This window comes from Coregonus clupeaformis, chromosome 2 (assembly GCF_020615455.1).
Source record: "Coregonus clupeaformis isolate EN_2021a chromosome 2, ASM2061545v1, whole genome shotgun sequence".
In the NCBI taxonomy this organism is placed as follows: domain Eukaryota; kingdom Metazoa; phylum Chordata; class Actinopteri; order Salmoniformes; family Salmonidae; genus Coregonus; species Coregonus clupeaformis.
Window position 1 is genome coordinate 34,626,915 of NC_059193.1, and position 23,694 is coordinate 34,650,608.

Consider the following 23,694-nt stretch of genomic DNA (forward strand, 5'->3'; position numbering starts at 1 on the left):
AATTTAGCAGATGCTCTTATCCAGAGCGACTTACAGTTAGTAAGTGCATACATCCAATGATACCACAATACTCACAAAGCGTTATGAGTAAAAGTGGCGTTGAGTTTGATGAGGCAAACAGTTCCGTGTTTATTGGTCCAATTAGTGCATGTTGTTGTGTTGTCTAGGACCCACTGGTGCATTGTGGGTAGTGGCCATGTGAAGGCAGTAGCTTTTCAAGGACACAGCTTTTCTTTCGTTCACCTCCGCTCATTTGCATAATGTTTACATGTTTACTTACTGCTTTGTACCACAGTAAACAGCTTTACAAAAATATATCAGGATTGCTAACATTGCATATTGAATTGAATGTACTTAAATTGTGCATTATAATGCACAGTTTGAATAGTTTGTATCTCTTCACACTTACACTCATATTCACTTTATATACAGTATGTACCCTACCTTGGAAATCTCTCTATGCATCATGACCGTGTCTTTCAGACACTTAAGCCATTATGCTTCGTAACCCCAGGGCCTTCTACAGTATAATTCTCATAGTCAAAGAGGCAGGGTCTGATCCATTCACTCTTTGAATGGGATTGCAGAGGTTGTTAATTCACCAAGGTTAGGCCCCAGACACACCCACTCTCTAGGAGGTGTGCAATAGACCAGCGGAAAAAGGCGAAAATACCCCGTATATTATTGCGTCAGATTGAAATGTATTGACATTGTGCTTCACTTCATGGAATGTTGTAAGTGTGCATGTGTGTGTGTGCTAATTTATGTGTTACTGTTAGTGAGTGTGTGTATGCGCTCATTATGTGTTTGTGACTTTGTGTGTACATGACATGCGACTGTGTGTGTGTGAGAGTGGGCGTCATCCATTTATAAGTGTGTGTGAGTAGGACCCCCAAGTCCCATGTAGCTCAGTTGGTAGAGCATGGCGTTTGCAACACCAGGGTTGTGGGTTCATTTCCCACGGGGGACCAGTATGAAAAAATAATAATGTATGCACTCACTAACTGTAAGTCGCTCTGGATAAGAGCGTCTGCTAAATGACTAAAATGTATTGTTATTTACTGACAATCCTCACTATGGTGTCCCACTAATCTTTTAGCTATCCCATAAATCCATGCCGCTTGGCCCCGCTGTGATGTGTGGAGTTGCTACACACAAACACACACACACACAAATGCACCCCCCACCACCACACACACTACACCCCCCACCCACACACACACGCTATCCCCCCCCCCCCCCCCCACCCCCCCCATTGACACATTGATAAATCCCTCCAGACGGGAACGATCTGTTCAAATCAATAGGGCTTTATTGGCTGGCAGTGGCAGGCGTCAGGGAGGATAACCTGCTGTGTTAGTACACCTGAGATCCCTGCAGCGTGCCATTGATCTGTGGTGGTTGACGACAGCTAGAGTAGCACGGCTGGCTTGTCAGCTAGTCAAGTAGTGTAAATGAAAGCATGGCACGAGTGTGTGGAGAGTTTCACCCTCTGGTCCAGCGATGCACGGAGGTGGAGAAGGAGGAAGCTGGTCTGGACAGCTGTTGCGTGGGATAGATTTAGATGAGATGTTAAAGAGAAAGAGGGAAGTGTGGAAGAGTTGTCAAGTGCTGATTGTTTCATATACAGTACCAGTCAAAAGTTTGGACACACCTACTCATTGAAGGGTTTTTCTTTATTTTTGCTATTTTTTTACTTTGTTACCAGCCTCAGATTGCAGCCCAAATAAATGCTTCACAGAGTTCAAGTAACAGACACATCTCAACATCAACTGTTCAGAGGAGACTGCGTGAATCAGGCCTTCATGGTCGAATTGCTGCAAAGAAACCACTACTAAAGGACAACAATAAGAAGAAGAGACTTGCTTGGGCCAAGAAGCACGAGCAATCGACATTAGACCAGTGGAAATCTGTCCTTTGGTCTGATGAGTCCAAATTTTAGATTTTTGGTTCCAACCGCCATGTCTTTGTGAGATCAGAGTAGGTGAACGGATGATCTCCGCATGTGTGGTTCCCACCGTGAAGCATGGAGAAGGAGGTGTGATGGTGTGGGGGTGCTTTGCTGATGACACTGACGGTGATTTATTTAGAATTCAAGGCACACTTAACCAGCATGGCTACCACAGCATTCTGCAGCGATACACCATCCCAACTCGTTTGGGCTTAGTGGGACTATCATTTGTTTTTCAACAAGACAATAACCCAAAACACACTTCCAGGCTGTGTAAGGGCAATTTGACCAAGAAGGAGAGTGATGGAGTACTGCATCAGATGACCTGGCCTCCACAATCACACGACCTCAACCCAATTGAGATGGTTTGGGATGAGTTGGACCAAAGAGTGAAGGAAAAGCAGCAAACAAGTGCTCAGCATATGTGGGAACTCCTTCAAACTGTTGGAAAAGCATTCCTCATGAAGCTGGTTGAGAGAATGCCAAGAGTGTGCAAAGCTGTCATCAAGGCAAAGGGTGGCTACTTTGAAGAATCTAAAATCTAAAATATATTTTGATTTGTTTAACACTTTTTTGGTTACTACATGATTCCATATGTGTTATTTCATAGTTTTGATGTCTTCACTATTATTCTACAGTGTAGAAAATAGTAAAAATGAAGAATAACCCTTGAATGAGTAGGTGTGTCCAAACTGTTGACTGGTACTATAGATTTGGTTTGGGCGGCAGGTAGCCTAGCTAGGACCATTAAGCGAAAGGTTGCTGGTTCGTATCCCTGAGCTGACTAGCTGAAAAAATCTGTCGATGTGCCCTTGAGCAAGGCATTTAACCCTAATTGCTCCTGTAAGTCGCTCTGGATAAGAGCGTCTGCTAAATGACTAAAATGTAAATGTTTTATTTGCATACAGGCGGCTGACCTGAGTGGATAGTGTGTCTATCTAGCATAAATCAGAACTACAGGATTCAGTAAAATACAGTCTATGTAGTGTATGTTTTTTATATATATATATATATATATATATATATATATATATATATATCTCTTTAGGAAAAAGTATTATATTGTTTCCAATTCAACATTTTGATACCAGAAGGCCTATATGTTGCTTTGGAGGCCTTTGCGCCCCACCTGGAAATAAAACTAGGGGAAACACTGCCGTGCACATAATGTACAGTACTTACTGTGATGTAAGCGTCAGCCGAAGGTCAAAGATAGACCACTGTTCTGTATCTCATTCTCAACTCTGCTCTTTTTTGAAACAGAGGCCCTGTTTGTATGGTTGAATGCCAGAGCAAAATGTCAATGGACCTCCTGAATGGAACATATTGAGTCGAAACTGAATCACTAACATAGAAATTCATTCTGTAAAGTAGCAGGAGCTTATGTAAGGGGATGTTGAAGGGATGTTTCCACCAGTAATCCCACAAGTTTATATGGAATAGGACATCTGACATGTATTAAATCCTCTCACCTGTTATTTGACAAAACAAAAAAGTTATGTAGACAGACTAAGTAATGCCTTTAATCGACACACAAGAGGAAAACATTGTCAATGTGTTCTACTCCTACCTCATTTTACTACTAACAAAATATTTACCTTCTATGTATGTATATGGAAATGTGATACAATGTTTAGCCCTTTACAACACGAAAACCATAAACGTTGTTGAATGGCAATAAAGTTCAAGTTAAAGCAGCTGACCATACTGAAAGTGTTATTGAATGGAGAGGCTTGTCGTGGAGAGAGAGAGATGGAAAGCGAGAGAGGGAGCGAGACAGAAGGAGAGAGAGGAAGTGAAGAGAGAGAGGGAAAAAGAGAGAGAGTGTGTGTGTGAGAGAGAGAGAGAGAGAGAGAGAGAGAGAGAGAGAGAGAGAGCGAGAGAGAGAGAGAGAGAGAAGAGCGGGAGAGAGAGAGAGAAAGAGAGAAAGAGGGAAAGAGAGAGGGAGAGAGAGAGAGAGAGAAAGAGGGAAAGAGAGGAGGGGGAAAGAGAGTGCCTTGTTGAACCTTGGCTTTACTGTCACTCCCTGGAGGCCCCTCACAGGACAGGATTATCTGCTGAGGTCATTCAGCCTGCTGAGTGTGACTAATCAGAATGTCTCACACACACACACACATGCATGTACTCACACACTTACACACACACATAAAAAGACAAGAAAAGACATGCGCAAAGATATAGACAGCCATGCAGATAAACACTTATTCATGCAATCTGTCTGTCTGTCTGTCTGTCTGTCTGTCTGTCTGTCTGTCTGTCTGTCTGTCTGTCTGTCTGTCTGTCTGTCTGTCTGTCTGTCATGTCTGTCTGTCTGTCTGTCTGTCTGTCTGTCTGTCTGTCTCTCTCTCTCTCTCTCTCTCTCTCTCTCTCTCTCTCTCTCTCTCTCTCTCTCTTTCTCTCGCACTCTCACGTACACACACTCCTCACACATGCACACACACTTCTCAACCAGCTCATTCAGTGCTTTCCCAGTGGAGGCCTCGTCAGTCGCGTGTGTGACCATTGTTGTTGATTATCCACTTGGGGAACGCTGCTGCGCTAGGCATCCATGCCCCAGAAAAGTTCCGCTTCTCCCCTCTATCCCACCACCATACCACCCTGCCCACTGGGCAAAAACTGGTTGAATCCCACGTCATTTCAACAGAAAAAAATCAATGCGATGACATTGAATCAACCTAAATCCAATGAAATTGTAATTTTGGGGGGGGGTTTCATGTTGAATTCATGTTCGTTTACAACCAAACTAAATGCAAATCAAAACTAGACGTTGAACTGACGTCTGTGCCCAATGGGTGTCCTCCTGTCCCCTGACGGAGTCCATCCACTGCCAGTTGCCTGGCACTAGCCCAGTCACACACACAATGCAGGGACTCCTGTTGAGTTAATAATCACTGCCAACAGTCCCAGTTCATGACTCATTCAGCTTTTGATGTGTGCTGATAAAATGCAATGATGGTGCAGTAGTGGGGGTATCTGGGTCAAATTTGGGCAGTGGTGGTGCAAATATGTGACCGTGCGGAAATTGTACATTGCATTTTAGTTACATTGTTTGTAAACACTGCATACTTATTTATATACTGGATTCTTGACATAGCTCACTCTAATATATCTACTGCTGTACATATCAGTCTTAGTATATCTTGTGTAAATTCATCTGGTGTATATAGGTATAGATTGCATTTGGATTACTGCTAATCCAGTACTCCAATGTCGTTCCGGCATTTCAAGATTATTATAATTTTTTTATTATTTGTGTACTTGTTTGACATTTTACTGCATTGTTAGGAGCTAGTAACACAAGCATTTCACTTCACCCGCTATAACATCTGCTAAACTGTGTACAAGACCAATACATTTAGATTTGATCTGAAATTGGCAGATTAGTGCATAATTTTTCATAGGGGAAACCGCACTTCTAGTATGACAATATCTGCACCAGGATCAGCTTAGGTTGTGTTGCTTATATAATGGTTAACACGTCCGATACAACGTAAACATTCTCAATGAACCAGCAGTACAGTTTACCTCAATGTGCAATTGATTGAATCCCAGCCCTTAAAGTACATTATCATAGACCTATCACTAGGTTTATCACCAGTATCTAATCCAGGGATTTTGATGCTACTTAAACAGCGAATGCTCTCTTCCCAGGTCATTCACCTCCTAAATGAACTGCAGGTAGTCTAGTCCCCTCCCTCCTCCACTCCCTTCCCACCTAACCCTCCTTATATCACAGACACACACACACACACACCTAGCCCCAGACCTGCAGATATGAAGCACATTAAGTCCCTTCTCTGAGTTCCTTGGGGTCAGCACTTATTGGACTTGACACTAGGCGATGTTGACATGGATAATTGTAAACATCTGGGAGGGTCTAGCGATCCCACGGTGGAGCGACGAATGAAAGCCTCTCGGTCTGTCATAACATGTCAGGTGAAATCAACATCACTTGTCACGCTGGGATTGTCCCCGGTTAAGGTACATTATCGGGTAAATGACAGTGTCATGTTCCCCAGAGTGGCAGGTGAAAGGGTGCAACATTTTGCCTGTTAGTATTTGCAAAGTGATTTCAATATCATGATGTTGTGTAGAGTGGCGGATGTCCTGGGTTGATGCGTGACATATGTTTGTTGTCGGATGTAAAAATGGACGTTTTTGTACTTATCATGGAGCAATGAGATTGTTGGAATGCCTAAATAGTCTGCAATCTGTTGTTTTGATAAAATATGTTCTGTGCAGCAAAGCAAATAATATGATAATATTAGAACTATTTGAATTATTGATCAACTTTCTACTCGCTCTCTCTCTCTCATTCAGGAGAGTGACAGTCTGTGGTGGGATGCGTTTGCCACAGAGTTCTTTGAGGAGGACGCCACCCTGACCCTCTCCTTCTGTCTGGAGGATGGACCAAAGAGATACAGTAAGACTACACTACCTTCAATTCCCCTGGTTTACCAAGCTGTCCTGTGTTCAGTAGCTCACAGCCTACCTGAGGGGTATCCTACGAAGCAAGCTAGATCTACTCAGAGTTTTCTAAAGCTAACCAGCTTCAGTTTGCTTCACATTCCAGCTCAGGCTTCATTCATACTATGATGGTGGATGTTAAAATTGCATCATCATCACCTTTATTTGAGGAAGAAGACTGATAAATATATATATATATTTTTTGAGTTAAAACATAGTGAAATTGTAAAATACATATCACATTATTTAGTAATGACAGAATGCACAGTAAAACTTTTGTATGACAAATACAATTATTATTATTATCATGATACAATTATTTTATTGATAGGAGTGGGGAAAAAAGGTGCTCATGCATTGATAAGCACACAAAAGACGGCATTAACGATAAGTTATCAAATAAAGACGCCACTTCTAAAAGCCTATTTTACACCATAGCCTGCAGAATTTGTAAGATAACTTTTCTTCCGTTTTGATTTTCGGCACAAAAGAAAATATGGCACTGACTCGCCCATGGATTGATGTTTCAGCATTGTATCAATGAAGAGTTCGGCAGTCAACTAGCCATGTGCGACATGCATGCGCAGTTACAAGCCTGCTAGAGTTAGTGGCAGGCGGACGAGCAATATCCACTGTCGTAGTACGGATGAAGCCTGAGCTGGAATGTGAAGCTAACTGAAGTTGATTAGCTTTAGAAAACTCTGAGTAGATCTAGCTGGCTTTGTAGAATATCCCTCAGGTTAGTTCTGAATGATTCGTACCTGGCTAAAAGGTGAGCCACATTCCTATGACTGGTTATCCCGAGTTGAACTCAGAGTTGACCAAAGTTACCTCTCTAACTCCTCAAACCTGATTCAGAAGATACCTCTCTGCTGTCATGCCTTTTTCTGTCGTAACCTTACACTTTAGGCCTACACTTAACTTCATTTAAACTCCAAATTATCCAGCCACAAGAAATTAAATAAGGATTGATTTTACCTGTTCAGTTGTTACTCTGTTTTCCACAGAAGGAAAACATAGGCCTTAGAAAGTAAGAATTAGCCTTCCAAACTTGCAGTAGAAGCAATAGTCCACAGAGGAAATATACTATATCTTGACAATCAATACAATATCCCTTAAACAAGTCATTCAGAATGTTCTCACTTGGAGTTGAGAAAACTAGGCTTTTAGACTATAAACAGTTTCCTAGTTACAAGTTACAAACATTTCTGATCACAACGTGCAGTCAAGTCAAAGTGACTATATGTGTGGCTAGGGAGGGTGTAGGGTGAAGTTAGTGTGGTCAGTTTTGCATTTTCAACACTAATGGTTAAGGTTAGATTTGGGGAGGGGAAGCTGATCCTAGATCTGTACCTAGGGAAAACTTCACCCCACATAGCTAGGGAGTGACCGGGGCGGAGCACACAGCCTATACGAATCTCAAGGAACCATGGAACGTTGTGGGTTACAAAGTGTAAATATGTTTAGTTTAATTCAGGACTAAGCTTGTTTTTAGACATACAATACATTACACCAACTCAAGTGGACACATTTCAATAAACAGAATATAAAATACAACACAATATAAACTAAATACAATACAAACTTAAATTCCAAATCAACCAAATTCATTCAACCATTTCTAAAAGGACTTAAAAAGGTTAACTTGTACACGCTTCAGAAATGTGTTTGAGTAACAACATGCTTTTGACATCATCCCTAGAGTATTATCAAGACCGGTTCAATTTTGATAACCATTTCATTTCAGATTGGTATTCTATGTAGAAAGACAGTTTACAATGACACACAAATTCACAGACATGTTGCATTTACAGTAGATCACGCCATATCATATCACATGGGTAGTTGCTAGTGGGGTTTGCAGTATTGTCATTTATGCTCATCTGCATAGGCTACATAGGCTGCCTTTTGATAGCGTCACCTCATTGAATATCAGACGAGCATAGATATTGTCATGTATGTTTACTGTTGGTTTGAAATATTTTGCCATGTACAAATACATGTGTGTAACTCAACCTAGAGATTGTATGTGTATGTGCATGTGTGTGTGTGTGTGTGTGTGTGTGCACAGCCTTTTTCTTTTCAAATATAAAAATAGAAAATCTCCTCAGTGTAGAGATGGTAACCTGGTTCCTTGGGAACGGACAGCTTAACGCCATGACAATGGTGACTCACCGCCAGTCAGAAACATTCTCATTGCAGGTTTTCAGACTGACAAATACACACACATACACTGCCTTCAGAAAGTATTCATACCCCTTGACTCATTCCACATTTTGTTTTATTACAGACTGAATTCAAAATGGATTAAATATATTTTTTTCTCACCCATCTACGCACAATACCTTATAATGACAGTGAAAACATGCTTTTAAAAATTGTTGCAAATTTATTGAAAATGAAGTACAGAAATATCCCATTTACATAAGTATTCACATCCCTGAGTCAATACTTTGTAAAAGCACCTTTGTCAGCTATTCTCAGCTACAGATCTGAGTCTTTCTGGGTAAGTCTCTAAGAGCTTTCCACACCTGGATTGTGCAACATTTGCCCATTATTCTTTTCAAAATTCTTCAAGCTCTGGCAAGACCTGAAAATGGTTGTCAAAAATGATCAACAACCAATTTTTGTTGATCATTTCTAGACAACCATTTTCAGGTCTTGCCATAGATTTTCAAGTAGATTTAAGTCAAAACTGTAACTTGCCACTCAGGAACATTCACTGTCTTCTTGGTAAGCAACTCCAGTGTAGATTTGGCCTTGTGTTTTAGGTTATTGTCCTGCTGAAAGGTGAATTAATCTGTCTGCTAAATTGTATACAATGAGTTCTCGAAACATTAGGAACACCTTCCTAATATTGAGTTGCACCCCCTTTTGCCATCAGAACAGCTTCAATTTGTTGGGGCATGGACTCTACAAGGTGTCGAAAGAGTTCCACAGGGATGCTGGCTCATGTTAACTTCAATTGTTCCCATAGTTGTGTCAAGTTGGTTGGATGTCCTTTGGGTGGTGGACCATTCTTGATACACAGGGGAAACTGTTGAGTGTGAAAAACCCAGCTGCATTGCAGTTCTTGACACACTCAAACCGGTGCGCCTGGCACCTACTACCAGACCCCGTTCAAAGGCACTTAAATATTTTGTCTTTCCCATTCACCCTCTGAATGGCACACATACACAATCCATGTCTAACCTGTCTCCTCCCCTTCATCTACACTGATTGAAGTGGATTTAACAAGTGACATCAATAAGGGATCTTGGGTGCATAGCCAATATTGGACCTGACCTCAACTTTCCCCAAAATGTTGTGCTGCAGGATGACACACAGTCTAAAGTGCAGTCATGCAGAGAAAAATACTTTGGTAGGGCCTTTAAAATAAGTTGACATGTTTTGCCTAAATCAGTTTTTTTTCCCCAAATTCAGTTTTCTCAGTTTAGTTTTTTAATGTTTCGGATTTCCCCAAGTTTTTTTATACACTTTTTAAAAAGAAAACAACAAAATTCGATTTTCTGTGTTCACAAAACCACATCAGGGGATGACTGTAGTGGTGCAGGTGATAAAGTGAAAATCTGAGGCCCGCACCCAACCCTTACCCGCAAATATAGAAGATGTGCTAAAGGCTAAAGTCAAAGACTGCAGAACGATTTTTTGACAGGGGGTGCAGGACTTTTTGTGTGCCTGATTTAGATATGTTTCTGTTTATAATTTCCGACATTTTGGTAGGCTATTTGTTAGTCGACTTGTCTAAATTAGATACATGTAGCTTCTCTTTTGTCATTAGCCTATATGTTGCCTTAGAAGACTAAATATACCCTTGCTTAAAAGAATAATGTAATCGATCGATATAATTAATTATTTAATCTTGTTGACATCTTTCGCGAACCAAAGTTTAGGGAGAGGGGAGAAAATACAATAACGCAAAAAAGTAAAAATACGGGAAAAATGTTCTGTGCAAAATGACATCAGTTGTGCCATCAGTTGTAAGGAAAAAGAAAGCTGTGAAAACGACCCAAAGTGTTTCTGATTTCAGTTCGGCTTCGATGCATATTTTATGTGGCTGAAATACTATCAGCTTGTATGATGCTTTTATAAAGACAGCACCTCAACAGACGGTATCTAACTGAGCATTGCATTCTCTCAAGATGCAGAAAGAAATGTACTCCCGAGTGGCGCAGGGGTCTGTACTCCCGAGTGGCGCAGCGGTCTAAGGCACTGCATCGCAGTGCTAGCTGTGCCACTAGAGATCCTGGTTCGAGTCTAGGCTCTGGCCGGCGACCGTGAGACCCATGGGCGGCGCATAATTGGTCCAGCGTCGTCCAAGGTAGGGGAGGGTTTGGCCGGCAGGGATGTGGGTTCGTTTCCCATGGGGGGCCTGTATGAAAACAAAAACAAAAAACATGTATGCATTCACTAACTGTAAGTCGCTCTGGATAAGAGTGTCTGCTAAATGACGTAAATGTAAGAAAGAAATCATATTTCTCCACTCCTGTTCCCTAGTCCAAATTTAGCCTACATTTGGTGTATCATTTTACTGCAAGAAATGCTTAATTCTGCAGGAGTTATTATTAAGGCTATAGCCCTATTCGCACGGGACTAGTATAACTAGAGAATGTTCTTTCTTTTTTTCTCTAATTTGACAGTTCTGATGGAAGCCTGGAGTTTCTTTTCTAGGCGTGAAGCTATTTCAACATGTCCAGGCGATAACAGGCTACACTGATAACTCGAGCTTGGTTCCCAAATGTCTAAACCATACCAAACCATCTTTGGTACAGTGTCGCCATAATATTTGAATTGAGGAAGTGTGATCATAATCATTAGGATATTTTAGCGATCCGCAGTAGAAGACGTCCTAAATGCCCCCCAGCCTTCAGAAGTGAGCTAAACAGCTAACTTGCACTTGATATGCGTTTTTAGGCTATGGATGAGAAAGTGAACTTGTTCCAAATGTTTAGCTCTGTTGTATGCTGCTTTGCGATCAATTAACAGAAAGGGTTGCATTAAATAGGCGCAATATGTTGGCGATGTTCAATTCACAAAACGTATTAACAAAAGCATTCACTGTGATAGTTGATACATGTAGGCTCCTCATATATAGGCTATGAGCGGAACTTCGTTCAATTTATCAAATCAGTTATTGTTTTCATGCTCAAACTGCGAGCAATACCTGTCAAACTCAGACATTTCTCCACAGGGGATGTCGATTCGCACGGAACTAGTATTATCAGAGTACTTTGGAGTTTGCCGAAAAACAGTAGGTTATTCTGGTTAGTCAATGCCCAGATTTCAGTTTCCATTTAACCCATCTAAACAGTAGGCTTCAGTTCCCTTGACATGACATAGGCCTATTTGAAGCTCCCTCTTGTGACTGTCGAATTTGTATAGCGCCTCACCATAACACATCCTCTTTCACCACTTCACCAAATCTTTTGCAAACATTACTTTTATGGCCCTCCCTTCTCTTTATTTTCAACTCTCCTTTCACAACTTTTGTCTTATTGAATTTTGCCTCTGTGAATTGACGTTAACTTTTTCTGCCTGTTCCCAAAAGCATTATTTGGCGATTGGCTGTGTAGGCTATTTGGCGCTCATACAGTTAAGCCCTGAAGTTTAGACTTATGCACTAAAACCAGATAGCCTAAAATAATGAAAGAAAAACCTAAATGTAGCCTATATAAATTGCACAATAATTATACATTCATGGATAAAGGTATTGTTTCTCTTTATTCCACCTGCCCACCACCCACCAGCCCTTCAGCCACACAATATTTAATGACCCTAAACCCCTCTGCACCACTGATATAACTGCTGGGACTTGCGGGTTTTTATGAGTCAACCTGTGCATCACTAAAGCCCTGCACTGTTGTTTGGTTAGCAGTGTTTCAGTGAAGCTCACATGTGATGAGTTCACACATCAAATGCCCACTTGTGGTGCCACTGGACAGCGAAAAACGAGTAAGTTAACCTTTAATTATTGTAATATTTATTAGTTTGTAGTAGTTAAGTGTTGAGTTAGATTACATAGCTACCTCAATCATTATTTGAAATAATTTTGGTGACTTCACAGCAATTGCTAGCTAGCTAGCTAACGACATTTATCTAGCTAGCAGGCTCAGCCAAATAAAACTCCCCTTAGATACAGCCACCTCTCATAGTCAAGTCATGAGATTTGTAAATGAAAGAGGAATATAATAATACAAATTGAATGGAGTTTCCCATCTCCACATTTTGATTATTTCTGGCTCAGCACAGAAATGTCCTTATGCAGATGGTGTGACAAAGGCATTTCCTAACAGACCTGCAAAATGTCTTTGTTGTTACTTTTAAGGTTGGAACCAACATGTAGTACCTCCAGCAAGCAGAGAGGCAAGAACTAGTCATCCGCCAGCTCAGGGACAAGCTACACTATTCACAGCCCTGTGTAATGTTCAATGTCATTTCATTGTTGGACTTTTTGAAACTTAATGTATTTGTATTCTTTTAAAAATGTAAAAATAAAAGGAAATATATGGTTTAAACATGTCTTTAATGTTTATTTGTTTTAGCTGTTAGTGATAATTCCCTAAGTGTTAATACATTTGTTTTTGCATCATTAAGCCTTTTTCTATGTGTTATGAATGACTAAAGGTATCTGACTTTAAAGTAAGTATAGTGTCATGCGATATAGAGTCTTTATGGATGTGTTATGAATGACCGAAGGTGTCTCACTTCAAACGAAGTGTTACAGGACACTACATAAAGTGTAAATAAATAGGTTATTAACTTTCTGCTGATTTATGAAGGACAGCCACAAAGTCTTAATTATGGCTAAACCCTGCCTATTTCCACAGTTTATCTTCTTAAAATTTGATTTTAAACCTAACCCTAAGTAATGAAGGTTTGATGCATTGGTCCACCAGACCTTCTGCACATCTGGGCTGAAGTGTTTGGGAACGAGATTAGGTTTAGTGTGACTAACATGACTTCACTTTAGAGTGTGTACCATCCTTCAGCACAACATGTCACCCTTTATAAAGCACATGTTTATATTATATATACATATTGGGTTATGTCATATTTGACATTGGTGATTATGTCACAAAGTTATGCCACATTTATGAACCCTTTATAATGCATGGCATACGGTTATCAATGCTATGTAACATATTTATGCAGTGCTTATGAAGGCATTATGAAGGCTTCAGGAAGCCTTAATAAGCTTCACTTCATTTAAAGTGGGACCAATAAAGGTTATAACTATTTGGTTTTAATATCATCACCTCTTGAAGAGCATAGTCAGTACTAAATATTTCAGATGATTCCACATTTAGCTCTATCATCGGAGTTATACAGCAAGTATAATAATAATAATAATAATAAAATAATATGCCATTTAGCAGACGCTTTTATCCAAAGCTACTTACAGTCATGCGTGCATACATTTTTGTGTATGGGTGTTCCCGGGGATCGAACCCACTACCTTGGCGTTACAAGCACCGTGCTCTACCAGCTGAGCTACAGAGGACCACAAGTAACTGCATGCTACCACAAGTAACTGCATTCTTTTCATGATCAGTAAACATAAATTGATCATGTATTTTCAGATACGTGAGGGTAACCTATTCCAGATCCATGTGTCATTTAGCTTGCTTCATCAGCGATTAGGCTTTTGGAAAGAGCTTGCATCGGCAAGTCCTCTTCCTGATAAAATGGTCAGTCGGACTACTGTCAACACCACTATAGAAGGCAAGCAAATCAAACAATATTTGGATATAGCCATCTAGTTTATCCCCTGAAAGTTAGCTGGTTAACTAGCCATATTGATGTGATTTATTAGCTAGCTAGCCAATTTAATGTGGTTCATCAATCAATGTAGCCTATCATGTCTGTCAGCAGCAATCGCGATTAAACACTCTTAAAAACAATGTTGAAAAGAGGATAATGTTAGCTAACTTTGCTAGGTAGGCCTACATTGGTTGGAGAAAAAAAGTACATTAGGTCTACTTACTATGTGCAGCCAACTGTACAAAGTTTCTACCAGTAGCTTGCAAAGTAAACATTATCAGCTATCAGTACATTGGCAATTGTACCCTTCTGCTGCTTGACATGCAGAGCCCACAAAGGATGGGAAATTAACCTAAACCACTCATACTTGTCAGTTCAAATCCAATCAAATCACATTTTATTTGTTACATGCGCCGAATACAACAGGTGTATGCGCCGAATTCAACAGGTGTAGACCTTACCGTGAAATGCTTACTTACAAGCCCTTAACCAACAATGCAGTTTTAAGAAAATAGAGTTAAATAGTAGAAAATATTTACTAAATAAACTATACTAAAAAAATAAAACGTAGTTACATTTTAGAAATAACACAATAAAATACAAATAACGAGACTATATACAGGAAGTACCGGTACCGAGTCAATGTGGGGGGGCACAGGTTAGTCGAGGTCATTTGTACATGTAGGTAAGGGTAAAGTGACTATGCATAGACAATAAACAGTGAGTAGCAGCAGTGTAAAAACAAAGTGGGGAGTGTCAATGCAAATAGTATGGGTGCCCATTTGATTAATTGTTCAGCAGTCTTATGGCTTGGGGGTAGTAGCTGTTAAGGAGCCTTTTGGACCTAGACTTGGCGCTCCGGTACCGCTTTCCGTGCGGTAGCAGAGAGAACAGTCTATGACTTGGGTGACTGGAGTCTTTGACAATTTTTTGAGCCTTCATCTGACACCGCCTAGTATATAGGTCCTGGATGGAAGCTTGGCCCCAGTGATGTAATGGGCCGTACTCACTACCCTCTGTAGAACCTTACGGTTGGATGCCGAGCAGTTGCCATACCAGGCGGTGATGCAACCGGTCAGGATGCTCTCGAGGGTGCAACTGTAGAACTTTTTGAGGATCTGGGGACCCATGCCAAATCTTTTCAGTCTCCTGAGGGGGAAAAGGCGTTGTCGTGCCCTCTTCACAACAGTCTTGGTGTCTTTGGACCATGATAGTTTGTTAGTGATGTGGACACCAAGGAACTTGAAACTCTCGACCCGCTCCACTACAACCATGTCGATGTGAATGAGGGTGTGTTCGGCCCTCCTTTTCCTGTAGTCCACGATCAGTTCCTTTGTCTTGCACATGTTGAGGGAGAGGTTGTTGTCCTGGCACCACACTGCTAGGTCTCTGACCTCCTCCCTATATGCTGTCTCATCGTTGTCTGTGATCAGGCCTACCACTGTTGTGTCATCAGCAAACTTATTGATGGTGTTGGAGTCGTGCTTGGCCACGCAGTCGTTGGTGAACAGGGAGTACAGGAGGCACGCATCCCTGAGGGGCCCCCGTGTTGCAGTTCAGCGTGCCAGTTGTTGCCTACCCTTACCACCCGGGGCGTGGCCCATCAGGAAGTCCAGGATCCAATTGCAGAGGGAGGTGTTTAGTCCCAGGGTGCTTAGCTTAGTGATGAGCTTTGTGGGCACTATGGTGTTGAACGCTGAGCTGTAGTCAATGAACAGCATTCTCACATACAGTTGAAGTCGGAAGTTTACATACACCTTAGCCAAATACATTTAAACTCTGTTTTTCACAATTCCTGACATTTAATCCTAGTAAATATTCCCTGTCAGTTAGGATCACCACTTTATTTTAACAATGTGAAATGTCAGAATAATAGTAGAGAGAATGATTTATTTAAGCTTTTATTTCTTTCATCACATTCCCAGTGGGTCAGAAGTTTACATACACTCAATTAGTGTTTGGTAGCATTGCCTTTAAATTGTTTAACTTGGGTCAAATGTTTCGGGTAGCCTTCCACAAGCTTCCCACAATAAGTTGGGTGAATTTTGGCCCATTCCTCCTGACAGAGTTGGTGTAACTGAGTCAGGTTTGTAGGCCTCCTTGCTCGCACACACTTTTTCAGTTCTGCCCACACATTTTCTATAGGATTGAGGTCAGGGCTTTGTGTTGGCCACTCCAATACCTTGACTTTGTTGTCCTTAAGCCATTTTGCCACAACTCTGGAAGTATGCTTGGGGTCATTGTCCATTTGGAAGACCCATTTGCGACCAAGTTATAACTTCCTGACTGATGTGTTGAGATGTTGCTTCAATATTTCCACATAACTTTCCTTCCTCATGATGCCATCTATTATGTGAAGTGCATCAGTCCCTCCTGCAGCAAAGCACCCCCACAGCATGATGCTGCCACCCCCGTGCTTCACGGTTGGGATGGTTTTCTTCGGCTTGCAAGCAGCCCCCTTTTTCCTCCAAACATAACGATGGTCATTATGGCCAAACAGTTCCATTTTTGTTTCATCAGACCAGAGGACATTTCTCCAAAAAGTACAATCTTTGTCCCCATGTGCAGTTGCAAACCGTAGTCTGGCTTTTTTATGGCGGTTTTGGAGCAGTGGCTTCCTCCTTGCTGAGCGGCCTTTCAGGTTATGTCGATATAGGACTCGTTTTACTGTGGATATAGATACTTTTGTACCTGTTTCCTCCAGCATCTTCACAAGGTCCTTTGCTGTTGTTCTGGGATTGATTTGCACTTTTCGCACCAAAGTACATTCATCTCTAGGAGACCGAATGCGTCTCCTTCCTGAGCAGTATGATGGCTGCGTGGTCCCATGGTGTTTATATTTACGTACTATTGTTTGTACAGATGAACGTGGTACCTTCAGGCGTTTGGAAATTGCTCCCAAGGATGAACCAGACTTGTGGAGGTCTACATTTTTGTTTCTGAGGTCTTGGCTGATTTCTTTTGATTTTCTCATGATGTCAAGCAAATAGGCACTGAGTTTGAAGGTAGGCCTTGAAATACATCCACAGGTACACCTCCAATTGACTCAAATGATGTCAATTAGCCCATCAGAAGCTCCTAACGCCATGACATAATTTTCTGGAATTTTCCAAGCTGTTTAAAGGCACAGTCAACTTAGTGTATGTAAACATCTGACCCACTAGAATTGTGATACAGTGAATTCTAAGTGAAATAGTCTGTCTGTAAAAAATTGTTGGAAAAATGTATTGTGTCATGCACAAAGTAGATGTCCTAACCGACTACCAAAACTATAATTTGTTAACAAGAAATGTGTGGAGTGGTTGAAAAATGAGTTTTAATTACTCCAACCTACAGTGGGGAAAAAAATTATTTAGTCAGCCACCAATTGTGCAAGTTCTCCCACTTAAAACGATGAGAGAGGCCTGTAATTTTCATCATAGGTACACGTCAACTATGACAGAGAAAATGAGAATTTTTTTTTCAGAAAATCACATTGTAGGATTTTTAATGAATTTATTTGCAAATTATGGTGGAAAATAAGTATTTGGTCACCTACAAACAAGCAAGATTTCTGGCTCTCACAGACCTGTAACTTCTTCTTTAAGAGCCTCCTCTGTCCTCCACTCGTTGCCTGTATTAATGGCACCTGTTTGAACTTGTTATCAGTATAAAAGACACCTGTCCACAACCTCAAACAGTCACACTCCAAACTCCACTATGGCCAAGACCAAAGAGCTGTCAAAGGACACCAGAAACAAAATTGTAGACCTGCACCAGGCTGGGAAGACTGAATCTGCAATAGGTAAGCAGCTTGGTTTGAAGAAATCAACTGTGGGAGCAATTATTAGGAAATGGAAGACATACAAGACCACTGATAATCTCCCTCGATCTGGGGCTCCACGCAAGATCTCACCCCGTGGGGTCAAAATGATCACAAGAACGGTGAGCAAAAATCCCAGAACCACACGGGGGGACCTAGTGAATGACCTGCAGAGAGCTGGGACCAAAGTAACAAAGCCTACCATCAGTAACACACTACGCCGCCAGGGACTCAAATCCTGCAGTGCCAGACGTGTCCCCCTGCTTAAGCCAGTACATGTCCAGGCCCATCTGAAGTTTGCTAGAGTGCATTTGGATGATCCAGAAGAGGAGTGGGAGAATGTCATATGGTCAGATGAAACCAAAATATTTGGTTTCAACTTTTTGGTAAAAACTCAACTGGTCGTATTTGGAGGACAAAGAATGCTGAGTTGCATCCAAAGAACACCATACCTACTGTGAAGCATGGGGGTGGAAACATCATGCTTTGGGGCTGTTTTTCTGCAAAGGGACCAGGACGACTGATCCGTGTAAAGGAAAGAATGAATGGGGCCATGTATCGTGAGATTTTGAGTGAAAACCTCCTTCCATCAGCAAGAGCATTGAAGATGAAACGTAGCTGGGTCTTTCAGCATGACAATGATCCCAAACACACCGCCCGGGCAACGAAGGAGTGGCTTCGTAAGAAGCATTTCAAGGTCCTGGAGTGGCCTAGCCAGTCTCCAGATCTCAACCCCATAGAAAATCTTTGGAGGGGAGTTGAAAGTCCGTGTTGCCCAGCGACAGCCCCAAAACATCACTGCTCTAGAGGAGATCTGCATGGAGGAATGGGCCAAAATACCAGCAACAGTGTGTGAAAACCTTGTGAAGACTTACAGAAAAAGTTTGACCTGTGTCATTGCCAACAAAGGGTATATAACAAAGTATTGAGAAACTTTTGTTATTGACCAAATACTTATTTTCCACCATAATTTGCAAATAAATTCATTAAAAATCCTACAATGTGATTTTCTGGAGAAAAAAAATCTCATTTTGTCTGTCATAGTTGACGTGTACCTATGATGAAAATTACAGGCCTCTCTCATCTTTTTAAGTGGGAGAACTTGCACAATTGGTGGCTGGCTAAATACTTTTTTTCCCCACTGTAAGTGTATGTAAACTTCCGACTTCAACCGTAGGTGTTCCTTTTGTCCAGGTGGGAAAGTGCAGTGTGGAGTGCAATTGAGGTTGCGTCATCTGTGGATCTGTTGGGGCGGTATGCGAATTGGAGTGGGTCTAGGGTTTCCGGGATGATGGTGTTGATGTGAGCCATGACCATCCTTTCAAAGCACTTCATGGCTACAGACGTGAGTGCTACGGGGTGGTAGTCATTTAGGCAGGTTACCTTTGCATTCTTTTGCACAGGGACTATGGTGGTCTGCTTGAAACATGTCTGTATTACAGACTTGGTCAGGGAGAGGTTGAAAATGTCAGTGAAGACACTTGCCAGTTGACCCACGCATGCTCTGAGTACATGTCCCGGTAATCCATCTGGCCCCGCGGCCTTTGTTAATGTTGACCTGTTTAAAGATCTTGTTGAAATCGGCTACGGAGAGCGTGATCACACAGTCGTCCAGAACAGCTTGTGCTCTCATGCATGCTTCAGTGTTGCTTGCCTCGAAGTGAGCATAAAAGGCATTTAGCCCGTCTGGTAGGCTCGCATCACTGGGCAGCTCGCGGCTGGATTTCCCTTTGTAGTCCGTAAAAGTTTGCAAGTCCTGCCACATCCGACGAGCATCAGAGCCGGTGTCGTAGGATTCAATCTTAGTCCTGTATTGACGCTTGCCTGTTTGATGGTTCGTCTGAGGGAATAGCAGGATTTCTTATAAGCGTCCGGATTAGTGTCCTGCTCCTTGAAAGTGGCAGCTCTAGCCTATAGCTTGGTGCAGATGTTGCCTGTAAACCATGGCTTCTGGTTGGGATATGCACGGTCACTGTGGGGACAACGTCGTCGATGCACTTATTGATGAAGCCGGTGACTGAGGTGGTATACTTCTCAATGCCATGGGATGAATCCCAGAACATATTCCAGTCTGTGCCAGAAAATCAGTCCTGTAGCGTAGCATCCGTATCATCTGACCACTTCTGTATTGAGCGAGTCACTGGTACTTCCTGATTTAGGTTTTGCTTGTAAGCAGGAATTAGGAGGATAGAATTATGGTCAGATTTGCCAAATGGAGGGCGAGGGAGAGCTTTGTATTCGTCTCTGTGTGTGGAGTAAAGGTGGTCTAGAGTTTTTTTCCCTCTGGTTGCACATGAGACATGCTGGTAGAAATTAGGTCAAACGGATTTAAGTTTGCCTGCATTAAAGTCCCCGACCACTAGGAGCGCCAATTCTGGATGAGCATTTTCTTGTTTGCTTATGGCCTTATACAGCTCATTGAGTGCGGTCTTAGAGCTAGCATTGGTTTGTGGTGGTAAATAGACGGCTACGAAAAATATAGATTAAAACTCTCTTGGTAGATAGTGTGGTCTACAGCTTATCATGAGGTACTCTACTCAGGCGAGCAATACCTCGAGACTTCCTTAATATTAGACATCACGCACCAGCTGTTATTGACAAATAGACACACCACCACCCCTCGTCTTACCGGACGTAGCTGTTCTGTCCTGCCGATGCACGGAAAACCCAGTCAACTGTATATTATCTGTGTCGTCGTTCAGCCAATGACTCAGTGAAACATAAGATATTACAGTTTTTAATGTCCTGTTTGTAGGATAGTCTCGATCTTCGTCCGGTTCGAGGTAAGTAATCGCTGTTCTGATATCCAGAAGCTCTTGTAAGAGACGGTAGCAGCAACATTATGTACAAAATAAGTTACAAACATTGCGAAATAAACACAAGAAATAGCACAATTGGTTAGGAGCCCTTAAAACGGCAGCCATCCCCTCCCGCGCCAGGTATAGTTCACTTTTATTTTATATCACTCAAATATCCAATTAATGGTGGCCTGTATTGAGAGATAGGCCTATCATGAGGCTACCCTCACGTATCTGAAATGTCATGATCAATTGATGTTTACTGATCATGAAAAGCATGCAGTTACTTGCTGTAGCTTATAACTCTGATGATAGAGCTAAATGTGCGCATCTGTTTTGCATGGAATAATCAGACATTTGTAGTTCTGACTATGCTCTGAAAGAGCTGATGATATTACAACCAAATAGTTATAATTTTTTTAACAATCCCTTGAAAACGGCACACAGTTGTCAATGGTTTTAGAGGAGCTGCGAGTCTCCTTACCCCCCAGCGAATGCTCTGCACCTTATTGTGACGTTTTATTGATAACAACCAATTGTGAAAGTGTACACTAAAGTACATGTAGATATATGATATATGATGTGTTTTACGGCAAAATAATGTATTGGAATTGTGACTGGTTAACTGCATTAAACTTAAATACTGGTAATGAGACTATCGTTTCTTTGCTTTTGTGGTCCACCCCTGATATACAGTATTCAATGTCTTGGGACTATTGTGGAAGTGTACACTAAACCAGTGCATGCAGATACAGTATATGATGTGTCTTACGTAAAATGATGTATTGGAATTGTGACTGGTTAACTACTTTACACTGAAATACTTATTGTGATCGTTGCAAACACTGACTGAACCATCATTCATGCAAGACTTCTTAATGCATTAGTATGCTTTACTAATGCTTAATAGATGCTTTATAAATGTGTTGGTAAGGTGTAATTGATATGTAGTTCAACAAGTAGCTCCCATGGTTGATGGCTGTCTATTGTTCCCATGTTGGACTACAATGCCCATCATCACCTGAACTGCACTGTATAAACGGCACCTACTTTCAACTCTAGCCAATCTCAGCCTCAAGCATTCTCTCAAAACACAGAAATGGTTGAGTTTGATCTCCTGGTAATAACAGTAATCAGTAAGTTTTGTCGTTTCTGTTTGGTGTGAGACGAGCACATTAAGTTGAATTTGATTTCGGCACAAAAATGTGTTTGAATTTGATTTATTGCAAATGAAGGACAGGTCTGAGACAAATTGTTTGTATAGCATTCATAAGCAAGTTAGGTTGGCCTGTTGTTGAATGCAGTATTGAACCTATAGCCTATAATGCTTAAAATAAGGGTGCTTCTATATAGCATTGGTGGTTCTATAGAGCATTTCTTCTAGCAGTATGTATTTGTTCATTATGGCGTAGGTTTTTAAAGGAATACAATGTTTTTGAGATGCGTATGTCTCTCTCTCCATTCTATCTCACCCTCTTACTTGCTCTCTCTCTCTCTCCCAGCTCGCTCTACTTTCTCTCTTGCTCTCTCTTTGTCCTCTCTCTCTATATATATATTTTTTTTTCTCTCGCCCTCTCCCTCTGCCTCTTTCTCCTCTCGTCTCCTCTCCCTGCCCATCCCCCCACCATTTGTTTTTTTTTCCTCTCTCTCGTTCTCATTCCAGCTTCCACCCTGAAAGAATATACTTTTTCATACCTGGCTAATGAACTGGTTTATTACGCTTCTTTTAGTATTGTTTGCATAGATTGTCACAATTGTGACATTGGACATTGATTACAAGTGAATTACTAGTTATAACATGTTCCTAATAAGTATTATGTATAAGGATCATATAATCATATAAGGAAAATGAACATGCATGTATACAGAATGAAGATTGCTTGGATCAATGGTATCATAGATATTTGTTTGTAGAAATGTTAGAGAATGCACCTTTACCACAATATTCTTTTTATAGTTTAGTAGATGTCTTGTTGTTTTCCTTTGTTGCCATACAGTGTGTATATTTTCAGTACACTTCCTGAATTGGTGCTCCCTTCCCATGACCTAAAAATCACCCAATTTCTCTTAGGCAATATATAAGACGTGATGAAAGTTCAACAACATGATGCAATCTCACAGCAATCATTACTTAAAAAGTATTTTCACATCAGATCGCAGTAAAATCTCACTGTAAGCAGCTTAAAGATGGAAAATGTTTTTAAAATATGTCATCATCTGACTTTACAGTAGCTCTTTACTATGCATTCCATCATATTGTATAATCCAAATTATAAACTGGGTGGTTCGAGCCCTGAATGCTGATTGGCTGACAGCCATGGTATATCAGACTGTATACCACGGGTATGATAAAACATTTGTTTTTACTGCTCTAATTACGTTGGTAACCAGTTTATAATAGCAATAAGGCACCTCGGGGGTTTTTGGTATATGGCCAATATACCACAGCTAAGGGCTGTTCTTAAGCACGACGCAACGCCCCCTTGTGCTTTATTGCTTAATTAGAATAGCCTACATACAGTGAGGGAAAAAAAGTATTTGATCCCCTGCTGATTTTGTACGTTTGCCCACTGACAAAGAAATGATCAGTCTATAATTTTAATGGTAGGTTTATTTGAACAGTGAGAGACAGAATAACAACAAAACAAATCCAGAAAAACGCATGTCAAAAATGTTATAAATTGATTTACATTTTAATGAGGGAAATAAGTATTTGACCCCCTCTCAATCAGAAAGATTTCTGGCTCCCAGGTGTCTTTTATACAGGTAACGAGCTGAGATTAGGAGCACACTCTTAAAGGGAGTGCTCCTAATCTTAGTTTGTTACCTGTATAAAAGACACCTGTCCACAAAAGACACCTGTCCACCATGGCCAAGACCAAAGAGCTCTCCAAGGATGTCAGGGACAAGATTGT

At 41.2% G+C, this 23,694-nt stretch overlaps 1 protein-coding gene across 6 annotated transcripts in view; it reads left to right on the forward strand.

The window, feature by feature from the left end:
• LOC121535458 (LIM domain-binding protein 2) overlaps positions 1–23,694 on the forward strand; it is an 85,152-nt gene that overhangs the window by 15,060 nt on the left and 46,398 nt on the right. For all 6 annotated transcript variants that reach the window (XM_041842555.2, XM_041842564.2, XM_041842573.2 and 3 more), the window contains exon 2: positions 6,272–6,374. In XM_041842555.2, the coding sequence (XP_041698489.1) occupies positions 6,272–6,374 (103 nt within the window). The remainder of the gene's footprint in view (positions 1–6,271; positions 6,375–23,694) is intronic.